This window comes from Phascolarctos cinereus, unplaced genomic scaffold (assembly GCF_003287225.1).
Source record: "Phascolarctos cinereus isolate Bilbo 61053 unplaced genomic scaffold, phaCin_HiC Scaffold_4;HRSCAF=312, whole genome shotgun sequence".
Taxonomy (NCBI): domain Eukaryota; kingdom Metazoa; phylum Chordata; class Mammalia; order Diprotodontia; family Phascolarctidae; genus Phascolarctos; species Phascolarctos cinereus.
In genome coordinates, this window is record NW_027555847.1 from 367,835,678 (window position 1) to 367,856,132 (window position 20,455).

At 39.4% G+C, this 20,455-nt stretch overlaps 1 protein-coding gene across 2 annotated transcripts; it reads right to left on the reverse strand.

The window, feature by feature from the left end:
- Positions 1-736: 736 nt before the first annotated feature.
- Positions 737-20,198, reverse strand: DYNAP (dynactin associated protein). Of its 2 annotated transcripts, NM_001371804.1 has the most exons (9): positions 19,656-19,858; positions 14,164-14,409; positions 11,009-11,215; positions 9,185-9,418; positions 8,059-8,212; positions 6,567-6,676; positions 6,180-6,293; positions 4,078-4,224; positions 737-2,332 (listed from the first exon to the last, which is right to left on the reverse strand). In NM_001371804.1, the coding sequence occupies exons 1-9, from the start codon at positions 19,737-19,739 to the stop codon at positions 2,198-2,200; spliced, it is 1,431 nt and encodes a 476-aa protein (NP_001358733.1). In that variant the 5' UTR covers positions 19,740-19,858; the 3' UTR covers positions 737-2,197. The 2 variants fall into 2 exon arrangements, with proteins under 2 accessions (NP_001358733.1, XP_020849940.1); XM_020994281.2 differs by lacking the exon at positions 14,164-14,409 and having other exon boundaries at positions 1,896-2,332; positions 19,656-20,198.
- Between the last annotated feature and the right edge of the window lie 257 nt (positions 20,199-20,455).

The window sequence follows — 20,455 nt, forward strand, 5'->3', positions numbered from 1 at the left end:
AAAAAAATAAAGCCCTCTATACATAGCTGAATCGTTTGGCAATAAAATAAAATAAATTCCTCATTGGCCATTTTTGGAAATTGCATGCCTCTTTCTGCATTTTAAATTCATCACCTCTCTGTCAGGAGATGAGTCATGTTTCGACTTCATTCTTTTGGACTCCTTGTTTATCATTGTGTTGTTTGATCAGAGTTCTAACGTCTTTCAAAGTTGTTTTTCTCTTTAGTGTTGTTATCATTGTATAGATTGTTCTTCTTACTTCATTCTGTATCAGTCCATAGAGGTCTTCCAAGTTTCCTCCGAAATTGTTCATTTCATCATTTCTCATTACACAATATTCTACTACATTCATATACCACAATTTGTTGATCCATTCCCAAAAAGAAGCTCTCTCCTTATTTTTCAACTTTTGGCTAGCATGAAAAGAGCTGCCATAAATATATTCTTTGATGTCTGGGGTATAGGCCTAGTAGTAGTATAGCTTTGTTAAAGGGTATGTTCAGTTTGGTAATTTTCTAGGCATACTTCCAAATTGCTTTCCAGAATAGCATTCTGTGGCAATTTAGTAAAACATTTTATTTCAGGGGAAGAGAGATAGGGGGCTTAGTCAAGGAAGAAAAGTGGAGTATTTGGAATGCAACTAGCAGGATTTATTATTTTTTAAAAAATTTCCTGTCCAAAGGCAGGAGACAGTGGGAAGTCACTAGATACTTTTACAATTCTGAAAGAAGTCCTTTTAGACAAAATTTCAGTGTCTCTTATCCAAGGACAAGGAGTTATTTTATGAGTGGATAAAACCATCTACTTTACCTTATCCTGCGTGGTTTTTTTATTTTTCCTTCAATCACATTTGGGGATTTTCTACTATTAGGTTACTAGGTGTTTGGGGGATTAGTCCATCAAGATATTGCAAAATGATTGTGGTTCCTATTTTCACACATACACACAATAGACAAAAAAGTCTACTTACTAGTCTCTATCAGTTTATTTTATTTTATTTTTAAATATTCAGAAAGTTAATTTGAGCTTATGTAGGTTTTATGATAACTCAACTTGTAAATCTATTGTAATTTTTAAAAAGTGAAAGTTCTGAGGCAGTAACATTTTCCTTTAGATAATATCTTATATTTCAAGTAAACACAGAAAAAACACTAAAACTTTATCTTTACTATACAAATGTAATTAAAACAACAGATTTCATTTCTGAGCATAATGATATGGTTATATATAAAAATGCATATCAAATTTACTATTGGCCTGTTGTGCTACTACTAAAAGCTTTTAAGAGGTTATGTGACTGAATGTGTCACAAGTGTTTAGCCTAAAGCAGTCTCTACCAGTATATACATACAACCTTTAAACAAGATTTTATGGAGCCAGATGCCAATGGTTCACCATACATATATACACACTGACAATTTCCACACACAAATATACTCTCTTTCTTCTAGTGTGGGGTGAGCTGAACATTAGGACAACCCAGACAGTACAGTGTACTTCAAATGTAGAAACTCCTTCTATCAGTCTTGGGAATTCTTCTATTACTTCTAGTCTTAGCAAATCACCCAGGGCCCTAAGAGATTGTGAATTACCCAGTGTCATCCAGCTACTGTGTATCAGACAGAATTTGAATTCAGGCCTTCCTGACTCTGAGACTTATCCTGTTTCCACTACTGCCTCTTTATAGGAAATCAAAGGATATTTAGAAAGAACAAATGCACAGCATTCAATTTTAAAGATGCCAGCACCTACCACTGCACCTGAAACATAGAGAGCACTTAATAAATGCTTGTTGATTGTTTTATGAAAGGATGGCTATAGGAAAATGAGTTTGTAAATTTTGGTGTGATAAAGGCAATATGAAAATACACAGTTGTATACATGAATAACAGAAGTCTATATCAACATATTTCCATTTAAACGATCAGACTCCTCCCATACAGATCTTAATAATCTTCACACAGTTGCCGCTGAGATCTTTCTTTGTTAATGGACATTAGAGATGCAGCCAAACGGTTTACTTTCTTTACTTTTGTTTTTAAATTGAAATTCAAATAAATCCACTTTCACTGAGCTAGCTGCATAGTTATTTGAAAAGATGAGATGACTTTGTACTTGAAACACTCTAACTGAAACCAAATGTTTCTTAGGAAAGAGGAGTGAAGAAGGAAAAGTAGATGCCAAGTCATCGGTCAGTCTAAGGCAAATTGATGGCTTGATCCTCAGTGAATCTTGGGATCTTCTTAAACTCACTCTGCTTCTTGAAGAAAAGCTGGGCCAAGATGTGGTCAGCTGTTGCATGGATATAGTCATCCAGGTCCAGGGTCTGAAGCTGCCAATGCAAATCAAAGGACACCACATTAGGACTATCCCAACTCAAATTTCTCAGATGAACTTTAAAATATGTTAGAGCATGCATTTGGCAAACTGGACAATACAGCCAGGTATGGCTTTACACAGCTGATCTTTCTGCAAAGAGATATGTAAAGTACCTCTTTCTTTAAATGTACTGGGACGGGGTGGGGAAACTGAGACCTCGAGGCCACATATGGCCTTTGATTGATTCAGTCAAAGGGCCTCACTTGAGGACCTAGAGGGCCATGTGTGGCCTTGAGGCCACAGGTTCCCCAGCCCTCTCCCCCCAGGAAACTTAGAGTTAGAAGGGATCTTACAGGTCATATAATCTAATTGTAGGCAACCCTTCTATAGCATCCCTGAAAGATGGTTGTTTAACCTCTCTTTCATTCCTTCAGTGACAGTGAGCTCACTATCCAGCATGGCAGCCTATTCTCCTGTTGAACAGCCCTAGCTGTTAGAAAGTTCCTTCTTATAGTAAGCCCAATCTGCCTCCCTACAACTTCTACCCACTAATCTTAATTCTGCCCTAAGGAATTGTTCAGAACAAGATTACTTCTTTTTCTTATCTGAAATACTCTGAAACATTTGAAAAGAATGATCATGATTTCCCTAAATCTTGGCATTTCTGAGATTAATATCTCATAAAGTTTTGAACTATTACTTGTATGAGATGGTTCACAGCTCCCTGCACATAAGAGGCATGTAATAAATGTCTGCTGCACTGAGTTGAATCCCTTAAAATCTTGATTGTCTTGGCCTGCACACACTCCAGTTTGTCAATGTCTCTCTAAAAATGCAGGACCCATATCTGAACCTTCTACTCCAGATATGATCTGACCATCACAGGGTACAACAGTTCAGACACTTCCTGTAATACTGTGATCTAGACACTCTGTTTCTATTAATGCAATCTTTATTTCTTTTTTTAAGGAGCCACCATAGGAAACAGCTTTTTCTTATTAAAGTTTTGGTGAGCTAAAACCTCTATATTTGGGGGTGTGTGCGTGTGTGTGTGTGTGTGTGTGTGTGTCCAGACCTGTGATTTCATCAGTGTAGGACTATTCCTGGTAAGGAAACCCTCTCTACCAATACAGATCAATAGTTCTGCAATTTAGTCTTTTTTTTTTTTTTGTAATTTAGTCTTAAGAGAGTTGTCTGGGGCTCTGAGAGGTTAAGTGATTTGCCTTGGATCAGTCAGCCAGTCTGTTTCAGAGACAGGATTTGAACACAGTTCATCCTGCCTGGGAAGCCAACTCCCCAGAAACTATATCACACTACTGCCAAGCCAGGTGTCTCCTCAGACCTGTACTTTTTAATTGTTTAAAAATCAAAATGCAAGCCTTTGCTTTATCCCTTATTAATGACATTCTGTTGAGCTGGGCTCAGAATTTTATCCTGTTTGTGTTCTATGGCAAACATTTTTGCAAAGTAAGTAATATCAAATGTAAAATGAATAATCCTCTCTATCACACACCCCAAAATGTTATTTTCATATAAATGAATGTTATATATAAATATACACACACATATATGCATATATATATATATATATATATATATTTGTAAGTTAGGCTTGTTTAAAGTGAAGAAACTATATATATGGCAGATTAGATTTGGAAACTGATCTCACATGTGTTCCATGTTCTTTCTTCCATTCACAAGTGCATCGATTTTGAGGATCTTTTGAACTGTCTGTTACATTAGCAATGTAATTCTTACCTGGTTTCCAGTGGTGAAGGCGAGAATGAAAAGCAGATCCTCATCACATGTGCTCTTGATGTAATGCTGGGTTCCAATAGGGAAAAATACTACATCTCCAATACCAATATTAAAATCAGTGGTACCTTGGGTGCTAATAATTCCCACCTAAAGCAAAATGAAATATAAAGGTTTAGCAGAAAAACACAAATATCACCACCAAGAATACTGTTTTAGGGCAGCTAGGTGGTGCAGTGGTTAGAGTGCTAAGCCTGGAATCAGGAGGACCTGAGTTCAAATCTAGCCTCAGACACTTACTAGCTGGGTGATCTTGGGCGAATCAATTAATTCTGTTTGCCTCAGTTTGCTTGTCTATAAAATGAGCTGGAGAAAGAATCAACAAACCACTGCAATATCTTTGCTAAGAGAATCCCAAATGGGATCACAAAGAGTTGGACATGCCTGAACATCAACAACATGCTATTATAACTGAGAGGCAGTAAATACAACCTGATCCCATAGTCAAGAAGAACTGAATTCAAGTCCCATCTTGATACACACTGACTGTGTGCCCTAGGCATCTTATTGCTCTAGGCAGCTCTTAATGACCATAAGTCAAAAAGCAGGGGTCAAATTGTGAATTACTTAAAAGCTGGGACTATTTTTCACTTTTCTTTATATGTCTGGCACTTAGCCCAATGCTTAGCACATAGTAGGCTCTTACTAAATGTTTACTGACTGACTGATAATTTGTATTGGTAGAGGGAATTTTTTCATGGAGAGGTTGCTCTGCCAATGAAATCACAGTTCTCTTCTCCTCCCCAAAATTTCTTATAGACTTTTACAAAGGAGTAGTAATCAAGAAGAGCTGAATAAAAGTATATAGTTATAAGAGACCTTTCTCTAGAGGAAGTTAGCTATTCTGCCTTTCACAATCAATACTCTGCCTCAGAGTTCAAAGGGCACAGCAGTCATTACCTAACTGGTTTTTTACAGTCTTGCTTTGTAAAACATAATCAGCCTAAGATGTTAATACATTTTAATTCAGAAATAGGCACCCAGACTAAATTTGTAGGAGTATTATGTAGTACCTTTGTTACTAGTCAGCTCCTTTCCTCACCATTTTCTAAGGGCTATCTATCCCTAACTGGGAGGGTTAGTACATTAACAACCACTGACAGAGTCAAAGACTACCATGGGGACATATACTTGCTTGATACAACACCCTTTTAAAACGCTGCCAGTCCTTCCTAATTTATATGACCATAGCCCGTCAGAGGCTTGCTGTTACAGAGGAGATCATGTATGAATTTCAGTCTGGTATTCATAGCATCATAGGTTTTAGAACTGGAAGGGACTTTAGGCATTGTCTAATGCAATTCCTCCATTTTATTTAATTCAGTTCAATAAACATTTATTAATCACCTACTAAGTGCCAGACATTTTACTAAGCAATGGAGATAAAAAAAAAAGAGACAAAAGATGGTCCTCGCCCCCAAGGCAACATGCAAATAAATATATACAAAGCAAGTGATTTGCAAGATGAATAGAAGATAATGAAAAAAGGAAAGGCAGTGGAATGCAGGGGTTAGGGAAGGCTTCCTGTAGAAGGTAAGACTTTAGTTGGGACTTAAAGGAAGCCAGGAAGGGCAGAGGATTCCAGGTATGAGGGATGGCCAGAGAGAAGTCCTCCAGCCAAGAAATGGAGTGCCTTGTTCATGGAATAGCCAAGAGGTCAATGTTGTTGGATTGAAGAGTATGTGTTCAAGAATAACATGTAAGAAGACTGGAAAGGTAGAAGGGGGCTAGGTTGTGAAAGAATTCAAATGCCAAACAGAGCAGTGAGGTAGGCAGATCCACCATCAGGCTATTGCAATAGTCCAAGCATGATGAAGGCCTACATACAGCTTCCACAAGGAAGCCTAGGTCCCCCCAAGCTAAGTGATTTGCTTGAGGTAACACAGGTGGTAAGTAGCTAGAACTTTAACCTAGGTCCTCCAACATCAAAGTCAAAGTTTTTTCTACTAGAACAGATTATCTACAGTTTCTTTTGGCCTTTTTTGTTTTGGGCATTAAAGAAGAAAAACAAGAAATGTGTTTGCACAATAGTTTTAAGAAATCACCTTTCCACATCCACTGATGACATATCCCATTTCATTAGCGTTAAAATGAAAATGAGGCTGTCTTAAGCCATTGGTGTAAATTCTGAGAGTTCCCAGAGTGAGGGAATTTTCATGCTGAAAGCAGAAAGAAATATGGATGTTTAGTTAGTGTGTTCTATTAAAACATAATAGTCTCTTCAGAGTCACCCAAGTCAGATCACTCAGACCCCAAGATCCAAGGTGAGCCCTGAATTCCCTGCCCACATTGCTCTAATTAAAATGTTAATTGACAACCTCCTCCTGCCTGTTGATCTATAGACACAGCTTGAAAATATTTTTAAAAGAGAAATTTGGATCCTACTCTGTTATAAATTCCAGGGCCCATATAAATAACATTCCCCAAATTACCTGATTCAAGGATTCACTGAAAATTTTCTCATTGTCACTTAGTTCACTTCCATTTTTTCGATACCGAGCCCATTGAATTATTCCTCCTGGAAATCGAAATTCTTTTGAACCTGAATAAGAGGAAGTTTGAAAATCACAAGACAAACCAAGAGACTTCCAGCCAGCAATACAAAAGAGGGGAGCAACCACAGGCCACAGTATGATGTCTGCTTTGCTGTAGGAGGTCAGGTGACCATTGGATGGAATGATTTGAGGGATGTCACAAGACTCTACTGGGCCCCCAGACGTTGGCCTGCTCTAACACGTGCTACCTAGCCTAAACCTCCCATCATCAAAACCCTGGGAATGAGATCACAAAGGCAGGGTCATTTGTGGCACTGAGGTGCAGCAGGAGGATTTGTTATCAGAGGAACCAAATTCAAATCCCAACTCTGGCACTTAGTACCTATGAGATCCTGGACAAGTCATTTCATTTCTGTGACTTCTTCATTGGCTCACTAACTTCTAAGAAAGCTTCCAGCTCTAAATCTATGCTCCTATGATTGTCCCCAGAGGTTTCTGCTAAAATGCATACCACCCCAGTGGTCATGGGGGGAGAACGAAGATTTAGCCTTTTCCCATTAATAATCTTGCCACCAGTTAAAACATTTGTGTGTGACTGCACAAACCCTTACAAGTCCCAGTGGGGTAAGTAAACATAGAGTAGACTTTCTCCTACAAAAAAAAAGTGGGAGCTAAGGTTTATGTGTGGACTCTGAGAGAATAGAAGGAGGAGAGGAAGGAGGCAAGTAGGGAAAGGAGGGAGGCAGGGACGAGGGTTGGGATTTGCAGGAGCAGGGCAGTGATTCATGAAAGTGGTGGAAAGAAGAGCACAGTAATATTAATAAAAATAAGTATATAGTATTTTAAAGCTTACAAGGCACTTTATGAATATTTTCTCATTTTATAGCATCCCAGTAATGTATTGCTGAAAACTGACCCCTATGGATATCATATGTTACAAATCCTCATCCTTGGGCACAGCGCTCCTCTTTTGTTACATTACCTTGTCCCAAAGCTCCCCTATATAACCTTATCAAAGCCTACTAACTCTGTCTTTGTCTATCTATGCAAAAGCACAGAAGAATGCAAGGCAGGAAAAAAAGAAATCAAGTTATTGAGAAAAAGCATTTTTTTAAACTGAAATTCATTCATCCCAGAGGCTGCTACTTGGAAAACAGGAAGCCATGAAGCTTAAATTACAATTATATACAACTGTGAGTCACTGACATCCCATTTTGCTTGCACAAAAAAAGACAGAGGTTATTTCATATGTTTCTAAGTCCAAAGAGAAAATCCTACCAGATCTTCACACTGTGAATCTCCTCAATAATATCAGTTTCATAAAATCTTCATTTGTTTCATGTTTATTGAATATATGGACTATATTACTGCATCTTAGATTAATTGGGTTTGGGCCTCAAGAAAAATATCACGTTGGTTCATCCCGTACCTTTAAGATCATAAAAGTATCGCCACACCAGGCTGTCTGGAGACTGCATGTAGCTGGCGTTCATAACCAGCTCAACCAAATTGGGAGGGAGATTGACAGCCTGATCCTCTTCTTGTTTCTGGAACGTTCTAATGAAATTAACTCCACCTTCAGGCTAAAATGTACAAACAGCAGCCCCATTAGTTATTTATTGTACCTCTTTAAGACATCAAAGACACAAACAGCCCCATCTAAACTCAAAATACAATTAGAGGTTTGGGAAGTATCTCACAAGCATTAAAAGGCCTATCCTAATTTTATGCTAGCCTTATGGGGCCTTTCTCTTGCCCACATTTCTACTAGCCCTTCTATTTCTTTCTCATTTCATCAGGCTACTGGTGCTTAGAAATGTCAATCTTGGAACTTGACCTCATTGATCTCCCAGCAGGCTACCACTGCTCAGAGCCCTTATTGTCGCACTCTCCAAATCTTACCCCTTCCCTGGAGCAGTATCTGTTTTCTCACTAGTTCTCCACAGGTGATCTTAAGACTTTGGGGATGTCAAAAGTCACTACTCTCCAGCAAAAGAGTAGGGATCCTTGCATCAGACTAAGAGCATACAAACATTTGTGTCAAATATACTGTATTATTGCACACAGCAAGTGCTTAATAAATGCTCAAGTGAATTTCACATATCTCCCCAGCACACACAGGATTCTATGGAAATCCCCAAGAAAGGAAACAGAAGCAATTCCATTTCTAGCATCAGGTAAGACATACCATAAGGGCTCAGGAAATGCTATCCCAAAGTGGAAAGGTCTGCCTTGAGAGGAAGTGGGTTCCTACCACTGACATTTCTAAGTGGATGCTGGAGAAACACTTGGGAAGAAAGATGTAAAAAGCATTTTTGTTCATGTAGGAATTGTACTGGGAATCCTTCAAGGTCCCTTCTCTAAGATCCTGCGGTTCTAGGGCTGATGGCCAGTATAGTGAACTTGAGAAATGTTCATTAAATTAAATGTCCTTAGACTCATTCAGGGCCACATTTCTTCTAGCCCCACCCTGAACACCCTGGCCCAGCTTTCATGGTCCATCTAAGTTAATCCAAATCTTCATGGTGGCATACACTTAAAGACATGGTACAAACCTTGAGGGACCTGGCTGCAATGTCCTCTGGGGTAGAGAAAAACACATCATCAACATCCAGGGTCTGAAGCTCATCATGAGTGGTGAAGAAGAGCAGGAAAAGGCAGTCCTCAGTTCCCACATTCTTTACCCAGTGCAGGATATTTTTAGGAAAGAAGATCACCTGACCAGCAGTAACATTGTATGTGGTGACCACACTGCCTCCATCATCAACTACACCAATCCAGGCAGTCCCCTACAGCACAAAGGGAAGAGCACCATTGGTGTGTGCACAGGTGGATAACTATGTTTTCCAAATGGTAAATTGTCTGGATGCTATATAATAATAATAATAATAATAATAATAATAATAATAATAATAATAATTTAGGCTTGCATGGAACTCTCTAATTTTGAACCACGTTTGTACATATTGTCATTCTTTCATTTGGTTCTCTCAACACCTCAGTGATGGGCAGAGTAAGTAGTAGTAGCAACACTCATAACACTAGTACTAGTAGTTAAGAGTTGTAGTAATAGTAGTACTATTTTATAGATGAGGAAATTAAAACACAGAGAAGTCCAAGATCAAATACTGAAATTTCATAACCAGTTGAAAAGCTGACCAGGAAGGAATTTATGTTTGCTATCTTATATGTAATGAAATTCACAAACTGCCAGACAAAAAGGAGCCTGATAATGTAGAGGGAAGACAATGAAATTTTCAGTGGATCCTGTTCCAGTGCGGGTGAAACTCAACCACAGTATAATTAAAGGCAGGTTTCAGCCAAAGTTCAAGACACGAAAGGGATCTCAGAAACCTAGGAGATGTATTGAAATGCATATATACACATATATGTATATACATATGTACCCATATATACTTATATATATTTATTATAGGTATGATGTGTATGTATGTACGTACAAAGTGCTGGATCTGGGAAGCAGCTAGGTGGCTTAACAGATAGAGTGCTGGGCCTGGAGTCAGGAAGACCTGAGTTCAAATCCAGTCTCGGACACTCACTAGCTGTGTTCCCCTGGGCAAGTGACTTAACCTCTTTTTGCCTTGTACTTAATGGCAAACTGCTCCAGTTACTTTGCCAAGAAAACCCCATGGGTAGTAGTACTGGTGTGATAGGTTCCACAGGGTCACGAAGAGTCAGCCACAAATGAAAGACAATGAAGTGCTTTGCAAGTACCAAAGTGCTCGGCCATTTCACATTTTCCCACTGCCTTGTACCTAATGAATGTTTGGTGAATTGAATAGAGTCCAGACACATCGCTCTTCTTTCTCATCACTGGCTAACGCCCCCGGCTCTCTGCACTGCTTGCCTCAGACAGACAAGGTGTGCTGCACTTTGATGGCCAGAGGAACAGGAGCATTGACAGACATCCCCTAGGGGTCTTCTTGAACTGAAGGGAACTTATGCAAAAGAAGTCGGCCCCAGAACTAGCATGAGTCTGTCTGGTCAATGAGTCTGAGATCCCTATGAGAGCTCACTTGACCTTTTGCTGAAGCTTTCCTTTAATTGTCCTGTGATTAATATTCCTCCTGACTGCAGCAGGATCCTGAGGTTTCATTGCCTTTGCTTTGTTTTATGAGTTTCCTTCTCACCTAGGGCTTCACAAGTTTTACTGGATGTATATATACATGTGTGTGTGCATGCATGTATATATGTGTTGTGTATCTACAGATGTATGTGTAGATATGTCAGTGTACATGTACACACACAAAGGGCACAGAAATAGTAGATGAGGTCATGTTTCTGAGGAACACCAAGCAGGGCAATTTCCCTGGGCCATAGCATGCATCATTGACTTCAGGACAGCAACTCAGGCCTACCTGTGCAAGGTAGCCATGTTCATTGGCATTGAAGTGCCAATGTGGGGCACGGAGGCCATTACTTCTTATTCTCAAGGTTCCAAAAGTCATGTGTGACCGCTGCCGGTTCAGGCTGGTGCCAAAGGCCTCTTCTTCAAGACTGAGGTAGTCCTTGAGATTATTCCGGTATCGTGCCCATTGGATAGCACCGCCTGGGAATTCAAATACCTAGAAAACCATGAATAAAGGGAATGCCCGTCAGTAGGAAGACAATCATGCTTGAGGTTTAGAGCCACTGCAGGCCTGCATGTTTGGAAGAAGGAGTAGAAGATGACAGATCAAGCCCAAAAAAATTCCAAATACTTACTCTGTTCAAGTCCCTGTGCTAGGCACTAAGGATAGTCTGACATTCTGATGGGTCTGTGAGCTCAGTGATATGAGCATTCTTACCCATGATGCAGCTTACTACCCAACCATGCCTGCCAATCTTATGTAATTCTCTTCCTTGTCCTCCCACAAATTCACCACAGGAGAGCCACCCCATGTACCCAGGACCTTCCCTCAGGTCTTTGGACATTGCGAAGATACCAGTGGAAAAACAATACAAGAAACTTACCATTTAATTCAAGGGTAAGTTGTTATTCAGTTGTGTCTATTTGTTACCTCATGTATCATAGCATGCCAAGCCCCTCTATCCTTCACTCTCTCCTAAAGTCTGTCCAAGCTCATGTTTGTTACTTCCATGATACTATCTGTCCATTTCATCCTCTGCTGTCCCCTTCTCCTTTTGACTTCAATTTTTCCCAACATCAGGGTCTTTTCCAATGACTCCTGTCTTCTCATTATGTGGCCAAAGTATTTAAGCTTCAGCTTTATTAGGTAACCTTTCAGTGAATAGTCTGACTTAAGTATTGACTTATTTGTCCTTCTTACTGTCCAGGAGACTCTCAAAAATCTTCTCTAGCACCACAATTTGAAAGAGTCAATTGTTGAGTCATGTTTGACTCTTCATGACCCCATATGGGATTTTCTTAGGAAAGACACTGGAGTGGTTTGCCATTTCCTTTTCCAGTGGATTAAGGCAAACAGAGGTTAAGTGACCTGGCGAGGGTCACACAGCTAGTAAGTATCTGAGGTAAGATTTGAATTTAGGTATTCCTGATTCCAAGTCCAGTGCTATATCCAGTGAGCAACCTAACTGCCTCAGGGGAAAAACAAAACAAAACAAAACAAAATACAAGGTAGCTTTGACTTTATAGACCTTTGCTGGCAAGGTGCTATCTCTGCATTTTAGTACATTGTCTAGATTTGCCACAGCTTTCCCTCCAAGGAATGTCTTTTGTTGCAATCCACAGAGATCTTTGAGCTAGATAATTAAATGTAACACTGTTTCCATTTCTTCTCTCTTTCTGTTTGCCCAGAAGTGATAGGACCACTTGACAAGATCTTAAGTTTTTTGATGTTAAGCTTCAAACCAGCTTTTACACTGTCATGTACCAAAAAAGCATGAGAGAAGATACAACATAATGAGAGCGATTGAGAGAGCCAAAATGGGCTAAGAGCTCAGAGCAGGAAGAGCTTGATTTCAGTGAGGGAAGATAAGTTATGGTTCATGGAAGTGGCAGTACCTAGAGAATGGTAAGCAAAGATAAAGGGGGAGTTCATTCCAGATAGGGACTATGGCTGGTAATAATGCACAGAGGCTGGGAAGGCAAGATGTGAATAAAGAACAATTAGGAGACCAGTTTGGGTGAAACAAGAGTAAATCAAGGGGAGTAGTGTGTAAGAAGGCTGGCAAGGTAGGTTGCAGCCAGCTTTACCCTATAGGCAGCAGAGAGCAATTCAAAGTCTTTAAGCAATGTTCAGACTTAGGTATTTGAAGCTTATTTTGACAGCTATGGGAAGGGTGGGTTGGAGAAAGGAGAGGACAAAGGCAGGGAAACCACTTAAAAGGTTTTACAATAATTTTGATAGCCCAGGTAACAAGGGCTGAACTAGGGTAATGGCTATGTGACTGGAGAGAGCAGATGTGAGAGCTGGCAGTGGAAAGATTGTTGACTTCAAAGGAAAAAATTAGGGGGGAGGGAGGTGGGGAAAAACAGCAGAGACAGAGCCAGAGGGTTTCTCAAACTGTGTTCTCAGAAAGAGGGAGACTGAGGCTTAGCAGGCCTTGGTGGGGCTCACCAAGCTCACCTGCTGTAAGGATCCTTCAGCACAAATGGTCTTATCAAAGGCCAGAAGGGAAGACTGGCCGTGTCAGCCGCTACTGGGACTGCAGGCCCGTCCCTGTGCTGCTCACTCTTGCTGGATTTCTGTGGTGTACCTAGAAGCCAGCCAGGCCTTTTGATTCATCCCTTAGATCTAATGCTGACTGCTAAGGAAATGAGGCCTGGCTTCCGGTTTTGTGGTGTTTTGTTTTTTTTTTCTGATTCAGCTTTGATCTGCCCTCAAACCACAGTCCCAGACACCCAGGACCCTCTCATCTTCCTAGTGTTAGGCCTGGTTGACAACAGAGTAGAACATGGCTGGCCCCCAAATTGGGGCAGATATGCCCCTCTGGCCAGTCAGCTTGCAACCTGGAGGACATAAGATAACAACAACAACAACAACAACATACCCTCTAAGGTTTACACAAGACTTTACAAGTGTCTCATTTTATCCTTATAACAACCCTGTGAGGAAGGGGCTATTATTATCCCCATTTTATAGATGAAGAAATTAAGGAACAGAGAGGCTATGATTGACTGGAATTTGCCCATAGTCACACAGCTAGTATCTTTTTTTCCCCCTTTTTATTTATTGGTGAGGCAATTAGGGTTAAGTGACTTGCCCAGAGTCACATAGCTCGTAAGTGTTATGTGTCTGACGCCACAGTTGAACTCAGGTCCTCCTGACTCCAGAGCCGGTGCTCTACCCACTGCCCCACATAGCTACTATCTTAATGCTGCATTTGAACTCAGGTCTTCCTGACTCCAGGGACATTGCTCTATATATTGTGCCACCTAATCTATGTCAAATGTTGATCCACCTGACCCTTCTGTTCAGGCAGGGCTCAGCTGGTTACCTCCTCGAACCCAGAAAGAGATTCATTTATTGAAATGTTTAATAAGAACCCAAGTTGTTTGACTGTCTGTTAGTTTTATGCAGAGTGTTGCTTCATAACATGTAATTCCTACCTTGGATTTATGCAAACGATTAAGAAACTGGAATTTAAAGTCAACAGGATTTTCACTCTTTGGGTCAGTGGGAGTTTCTGGTGCTTTTGGAAGTTGGGCCTCAGGCTGGAAGTGAATATTTGCATGAGGCCGGAAGGTGGACACATACACCAAGGAGAGTATCAGCACACCTATCAATGTGGTAATAACACAGGCCAGGAGACAAACCAGGAAGATTCTCATTAAAGACCACTGGCTCTTCTTTTCCTACAAGAAATTATGAAACATTATTTTTTTTTACTTGTAAGGAATCTGGAAAATCCTTCTTTTTAAATGAAGCTTTCTCTTGTCCTTTACCCAGAAGAGCTTTCATGTTACTTCCATTGAATAAACACTCTTCCTAACACATATAGATGGATAGATAGATAGATAAATGAATGATTGGATAAATAAATAAATACATAAATAAATGATGAATAAATAAATGAATAACTAAACAAATATATAAAATTATATAAATATATATATAAATATAAGTAAATTAATTAATACATGAATAAATTAATAAATAAGCAAATATCTGGGAAATCAAAAAGACAACAATTTGCATCCCTGGGACTACTGAGAAATTTTAATAGTCCATTAACCCTATGTATGGCTGCAGAAATCCTTTAATCTCCCTTTGCCTCAGTTCCTATAGCTGTGAAATGCAGGTGTTAGATTAGACAAAAGCTAAGCTCCCTTCCAGCTCTAAAATTATATGTGTGTCTATATGTCAGTATATGTTTGTGTATTCATGAAGGGAAAAAGGAAATATATATCAGCTCCAGGAAGGAAGGAATAATTTTTTCCTTTGTATTCTTTAGTACTTATCATATGCCTGGCATGAAGGAAGGAAGGAAGGAAGGAAGGAAGGAAGGAAGGAAGGAAGGAAGGAAGGAAGGAAGGAAGGAAGGAAGGAAGGAAGAAAAGAAAGAAGAGAGAAAGGAAGGAAGGAAAGGGAGATGGAGGGAGGAAGGGATGGAAGGACAGAGGGAGGAAGGAAGGAAGGAAGGAAGGAAGGAAGGAAGGAAGGAAAGAAGGAAGGAAGGAAGGAAGAAAAGAAAGAAGAGAGAAAGGAAGGAAGGAAGGAAAGGGAGATGGAGGGAGGAAGGGATGGGAGGACAGAGGGAGGAAGGAAGGAAGGAAGGAAGGAAGGAAGGAAGGAAGGAAGGAAGGAAGGAAGGAAGCAGCAAGTATTTATTAAATGCACAACCCTGCAAAGTAGGTCTTATTGTTATTTTCATTTTATAGTGGAGGAAACTTAGGCAAACAGAACTTAAATGCCTTGCCAAGGGTGATTCCTCTAGCAAGTGTCTAAGGATAAATTTGAACTCACATCTTCTTGACTCCAGACTCACTGCTCTATCATTGGGCCACCTAGGCGCTCCGCAGCTAGTGCTGTGTAGAAGCTTAAAAATGCTTGTTGACTTAACTTGATATTATTATCCCTAACTGAGCTTCATAGAGGTTGATATACTCACAGTCACAGAGTTTGTGTGAGAGGCAGTGTTTGATCCATCTTCCTAATTTTATCAACTCTACATTACCTTTGGCAGCTAGGTGGCACAGTGGATAGATTGCCAACTCTGGAGTTAGGAGGTCCTGAGTTCAAATTTGACCTCTGATATTTACTAGCTGTGTGACCCTGGACAAGTCACTTAACCCTGTTGGTCTCAGTTTTCTCATCTGTAAAATGAGGTGGAAAAGGAAATGGCAAACCATTCCAATATCTTTGCCAAGAAAATCCCAAATGGGGTCAAGGAGAGTTGGACAGGTGCAGAGCATAGAGCACTAGCCCTGGAGTCAAGAGGACCTGAGTTCAAATCTGGATTCAGACACTTGACACTTACTAGCTGCGTGACCCTGGGTAAGTTACTTAACCCCATTGCCTAGATAAAAAAAAGGGGTTTGAGGCAACTGAAATGACTCAATAGCACTACATTGCCTTAGAGAAGCAAATACCCCTATAAAGGCAACTTATTGCCCTATAGTTGGAATATAGTGTAAATTAATCATTAATCATATTAGCTTTTTTTTTAAATGAAGGGTTATTTGGTTTGATTTTAGGTGGAGAAGAGGAAAGAAAATCAATTGCTTAACACTGAATACTTAAAAGACATGTGGGAGGAGTATTTCTAAGCTTATGGCACTGAAAAGAAACCACTGATTTCACAATTTTGCCAAGGGCTCTTCCTACTGAGATATCTTGTCTACTACTTTATCCCCAGGGTAAGAACCAAGGTACGGATTAATTATTTTAGGGACTTGCCCAGGAAGGAAACTGGCCAATCATAAAAGAAAACAAAGTAGTTTGATTTCCTGGTGACTTCTACTTTCCTCAATAGTCCAGAATCCCTATTCTATTTGCTAAGAGATAAAAAGGTCATTTAACATGAACAAGGGCAATAATAGAATAACATTTTTGAGAAGAGAGAAGGAAATTTCTGACTGGGCTACTTGAAGTGCAATTTTTCCTGAAAGCAGAAGGAAGAACCTTAGGTTCCTCCCTGAATATCTCCCCAACCCCATGATCCTCTACATTAATTAATTAATGCATTGGTGCATATGTGTCTTACATCACATTTATGTAATGGAATTCTTTTCACTCATGAAGAATGAAATCTGTCTATAATACAGCAGCTTAGGGAGTTGCCTGAGGCACAAAGAGGTTAACTTAACAGCCTATATGTGTCAGGAGCAGAACTTGAACCTATAGCTTCCTGAATCCATATGCCCTGTTGCTTCTATGGGATTCTATGTCAGAGTGTATACACCTCATACACTATGTGTTCAGCATGCTACAATGGATAGTTTACCAATCACTTACTTAAGAGTAGATTTGGCAACAATGTGCTAGCTAGGCTCTGTCAATGTTAGGCTTCTAGGTTTTTTTTAAATTTTTTTTCTTGCTCTATAATATAGTAATCAACTTCAATTAAAACTGACTCCAGAAAATATAATGATAGCATTAGAGAATGTCTTCTAGGAAAGGGTATATTCTAAATTACTGCTTTAGAGGCAATATGTTTAACTTGTTATAGTTATCTTATATGTAAATTGTCAGAGATGCAAAGGACCTTAAAGAATATGTAGTTCACAATCCCTAATTTGGCTGATGAGGAAACTCAGGGAGAGAGACATAAGCGATTTGCCCAAGTTCACACAGCCAGTTAATGGAAGACCCAGGTCTTTGAACTCCTAATCCAATGTTCTTTCCCATTTTACCACCTGCCAGTCTAACATGTTTTGGACATTATTATAATTTATGTTAATATAATCAAATCCAAGTGGTCTCAGTTATAACTTAGCAAATTTGCATTCAGGTGTATAAAAAGTTAGTTATGTAGATTTACAGATAACAATCCATTTTTTTAAAAAATTATTTTTTTTAAATTTTTAAATTTTTAAAAAAATTTCTAATAATATTGACACTACCACTCCCTACCCGGAAACTAATATTTTTCCTTAATTTAAAAAAAAAGACATTGTTCCTGCTAATACACCTGTTTTCACCGCCTGCTAAAAAATAGGGTAGAGATAGGGCTGGCCCTATTCATAGACAGACTAAGCAGGTGCCTGTGTGGCATTCTGTGTAGGATGCCAAAGGCCAGACTATGAACATGTATCTCTTCCACTGCCTTGCCTGAAGCTACTATCATTTGCATTAGTTTTGTGGGTTAAACTCTTGTCTGTTTCAAGAAAATTCAAAGCTCACCTCTGAGATTTACTAGCTTTTGGTACTCTGCCTGAGTCATTTAATAGCCTTTAGTCTCAGTTTACTCATCAATGAAATGGTGATTATAATTTCTTTAGTACAATTTAGTATAATTTCTTCTTACAAGTTTTTTGAGGGGCTTAAAGGAGAAAATCTATAAATTTTAAAACTATATAAGTATTGGTTATTGAAACACATAAACAGTTATGGGGTAGTGAAGCCTTTTGGGGGAAGAAAAAGCTCTCAAGCCATTAACCTTACAGCATGGATTTACTGACAGACGGTAGGCCCCCTGGAAGAACTAGATTAGAGAACCAAGAAGACAGACCTGGAGAGTGAGGGCCAAGAATGGCCCAAAGTAGGATGGGAGAGGGGTGTAGGGGAGGGGCTGCCTCAATTCAATTTCATTCATTTCAACAAACATTTTTTAAGCACTTTCTCTACAAAATACAGTGTTTGGTGCTGAGGGTACAAAGACAAAATGAAACAGGTCTTGCCCTCAAGAATCTTACTTTGGGTAGTGGTGGGGTGGGGGACTCTAGTGTAAATAAATGGGGGAGGGGTGAAGAAGAGATTTGCATATTCAAAATATTATCCTAGAAATTTAGAGCTGAGTGGGCCTTAAAAATCATTTAGTTTAGCTTTCATTTTACACATAAAAAAACCTGAAGCCTAGTGAGGATAATAATAGCTGACAGATAGCAATTTAAGGTTTGCAAAGACTTAGCATATATTATTTATTTAAGTCTCTTAATAAACCTGTGAGGTGGGTATTGCAGGTGTTCTCCCCATTGTTTCTTTTAGGCAATTAGGGTTAAGTGACTTGCCCAGGGTCACATAGCTAGTAAGTGTCAAGTGTCTGGTCTGAGACCATATCTGAACTTAGGTTCTCCTGACTCCAGGGCAGGTGTTCTATTCACTGTGCCACCTAGCTGCCCCTCAATATAACATTTTTATGAGCCACTGTTCCATATTTTTCTTGGCCTGACAGCTAGAATCAGGGGCAAAACAAAAGTCCTCTTAAACTAAATTTATTCTAATTTGTTCATAGGCCTAAACTTTTAAAGAATACATGGTTCTTTTGAGGTAAAAGGGGGGAAAAGAAAAAAAATTGTTTCTGAATATATAGCAATAACTATCATAACTGCCTTATTACTTTTAAAAATAATTACTTCTTTACATCCTGTTAGATACACAAAAGTTACATATTTCATAGACCTGTAAGCATCTCATTCTACAGCTTGATAATTTGGCCCTCGTTATTTTGGACTTGCAGCTAGGGGCACAGCGGACAGAGTGCCAGGCCTAGAATCAGGGAGACTCCTGAGTTCAAATCTTGCTTCAGACACTTATTAGCTTTGTGTTGCTGGGTAAGTCACTTAACTCTGTTTGCCTCAGTTTCCCCATTTGTAAAATGAGGGGGAAAAGGAAATGGCAAACTACACCAGTATTTTTGCCAAGAAAACCCTATATGGCATCATGAAGAATCAGACACAAATGAAAAAATGAAACATCAAAATCATTTTGGACCTGATCATTTTATGCATCATACAATTTCAACTCTACTCAGTGTTCTATGCTCAAATCAGAAAATCTGAGCTTACATCAAGAGATTTTGCCTGTTTAGACTCCCATTTCCTCATCAGTTAAATGAAGAGGGTAAATTAGAAGTGATCTCTAAAGTCCCTAACAGCTCTAACATTCATTAAGTCCCTACTGGAAGGAAAGAAATAAAAACTGTTAACAAGTAGCTTACCAGCCCAGAAGAGATGTTCACCTTCCCTCTAGATGGGTTAGAGGGGAGGACATTTTCATGCATTTCAAATGCTGAATTTTCCATTGGCCAAAAGATGTGGACTGGATGAATCACTAGGAAACCAAACTACCTGGGTTTGTAGGTGGATTGAGAGGATCTCTGAGAGGGGAATGTCAGCATTCAAGTGAAGCAGCCTTATATAACTGAAAGACAAGGAAATGCAATAAACTCCTCATCTCTAGCTCTGAGATAAAACCCTTTGAAAGAGCCAGCAAATGAAAGAGCAATAAAAAACACTTCCTTTACCTACCTAACTTCATTAACTTATGGGAAGGATATGCTTATTTCTCAATTTGGCCTTGAAGTGAACAAATTCCTCTGTCCACTTCTTTGTCTCTCTGTCTCTCTGTCTCTCTGTCTCTCTGTCTCTCTCTCTATCTCACGCACACATAGACCCAGACACAGCAAGGTATTTAAAAGGAGAAATATAAAGAAGTCATCGAAAGACTATTGATGGACAGCAGGTTATCCTAACTTAGCACCATCTTTATCAAGCAGTGTGAAGTCACAGCCTGTTTGAGGTGTGACTAATGAGATGTCTGTGAGTTTCAGGGAAATGTGGTCTATTACTTCCCTCTTCTTTTGGAAATTACATTTTGTTGACATGTTTTGTCTTTACATTGCCTAAGTTTCTTCCAGTATCCCTCCCCCTCCTAGAAAGCCCTCCCATGTAACAAAGAATATTTTTAAAGGAAAAAAAGAGATAAATATGAGTAAAACCAATTAATACAGAAAAAAAG

Bases quoted from the DNA above. Each gene is read 5' to 3' on its own strand.
- DYNAP (NM_001371804.1), bottom strand. From the start codon at position 19,739: ATGGAAAATTCAGCATTTGAAATGCATGAAAATGTCCTCCCCTCTAAC. The intron at 6,677-8,058 runs GTACGGGATGAA...CCTCTTATTCAG, and splicing joins ATACTTTTATGATCTTAAAG to GTTCAAAAGAATTTCGATTT. The intron at 4,225-6,179 runs GTGATTTCTTAA...ATTTTGCTTTAG, and splicing joins TCATCAGTGGATGTGGAAAG to GTGGGAATTATTAGCACCCA.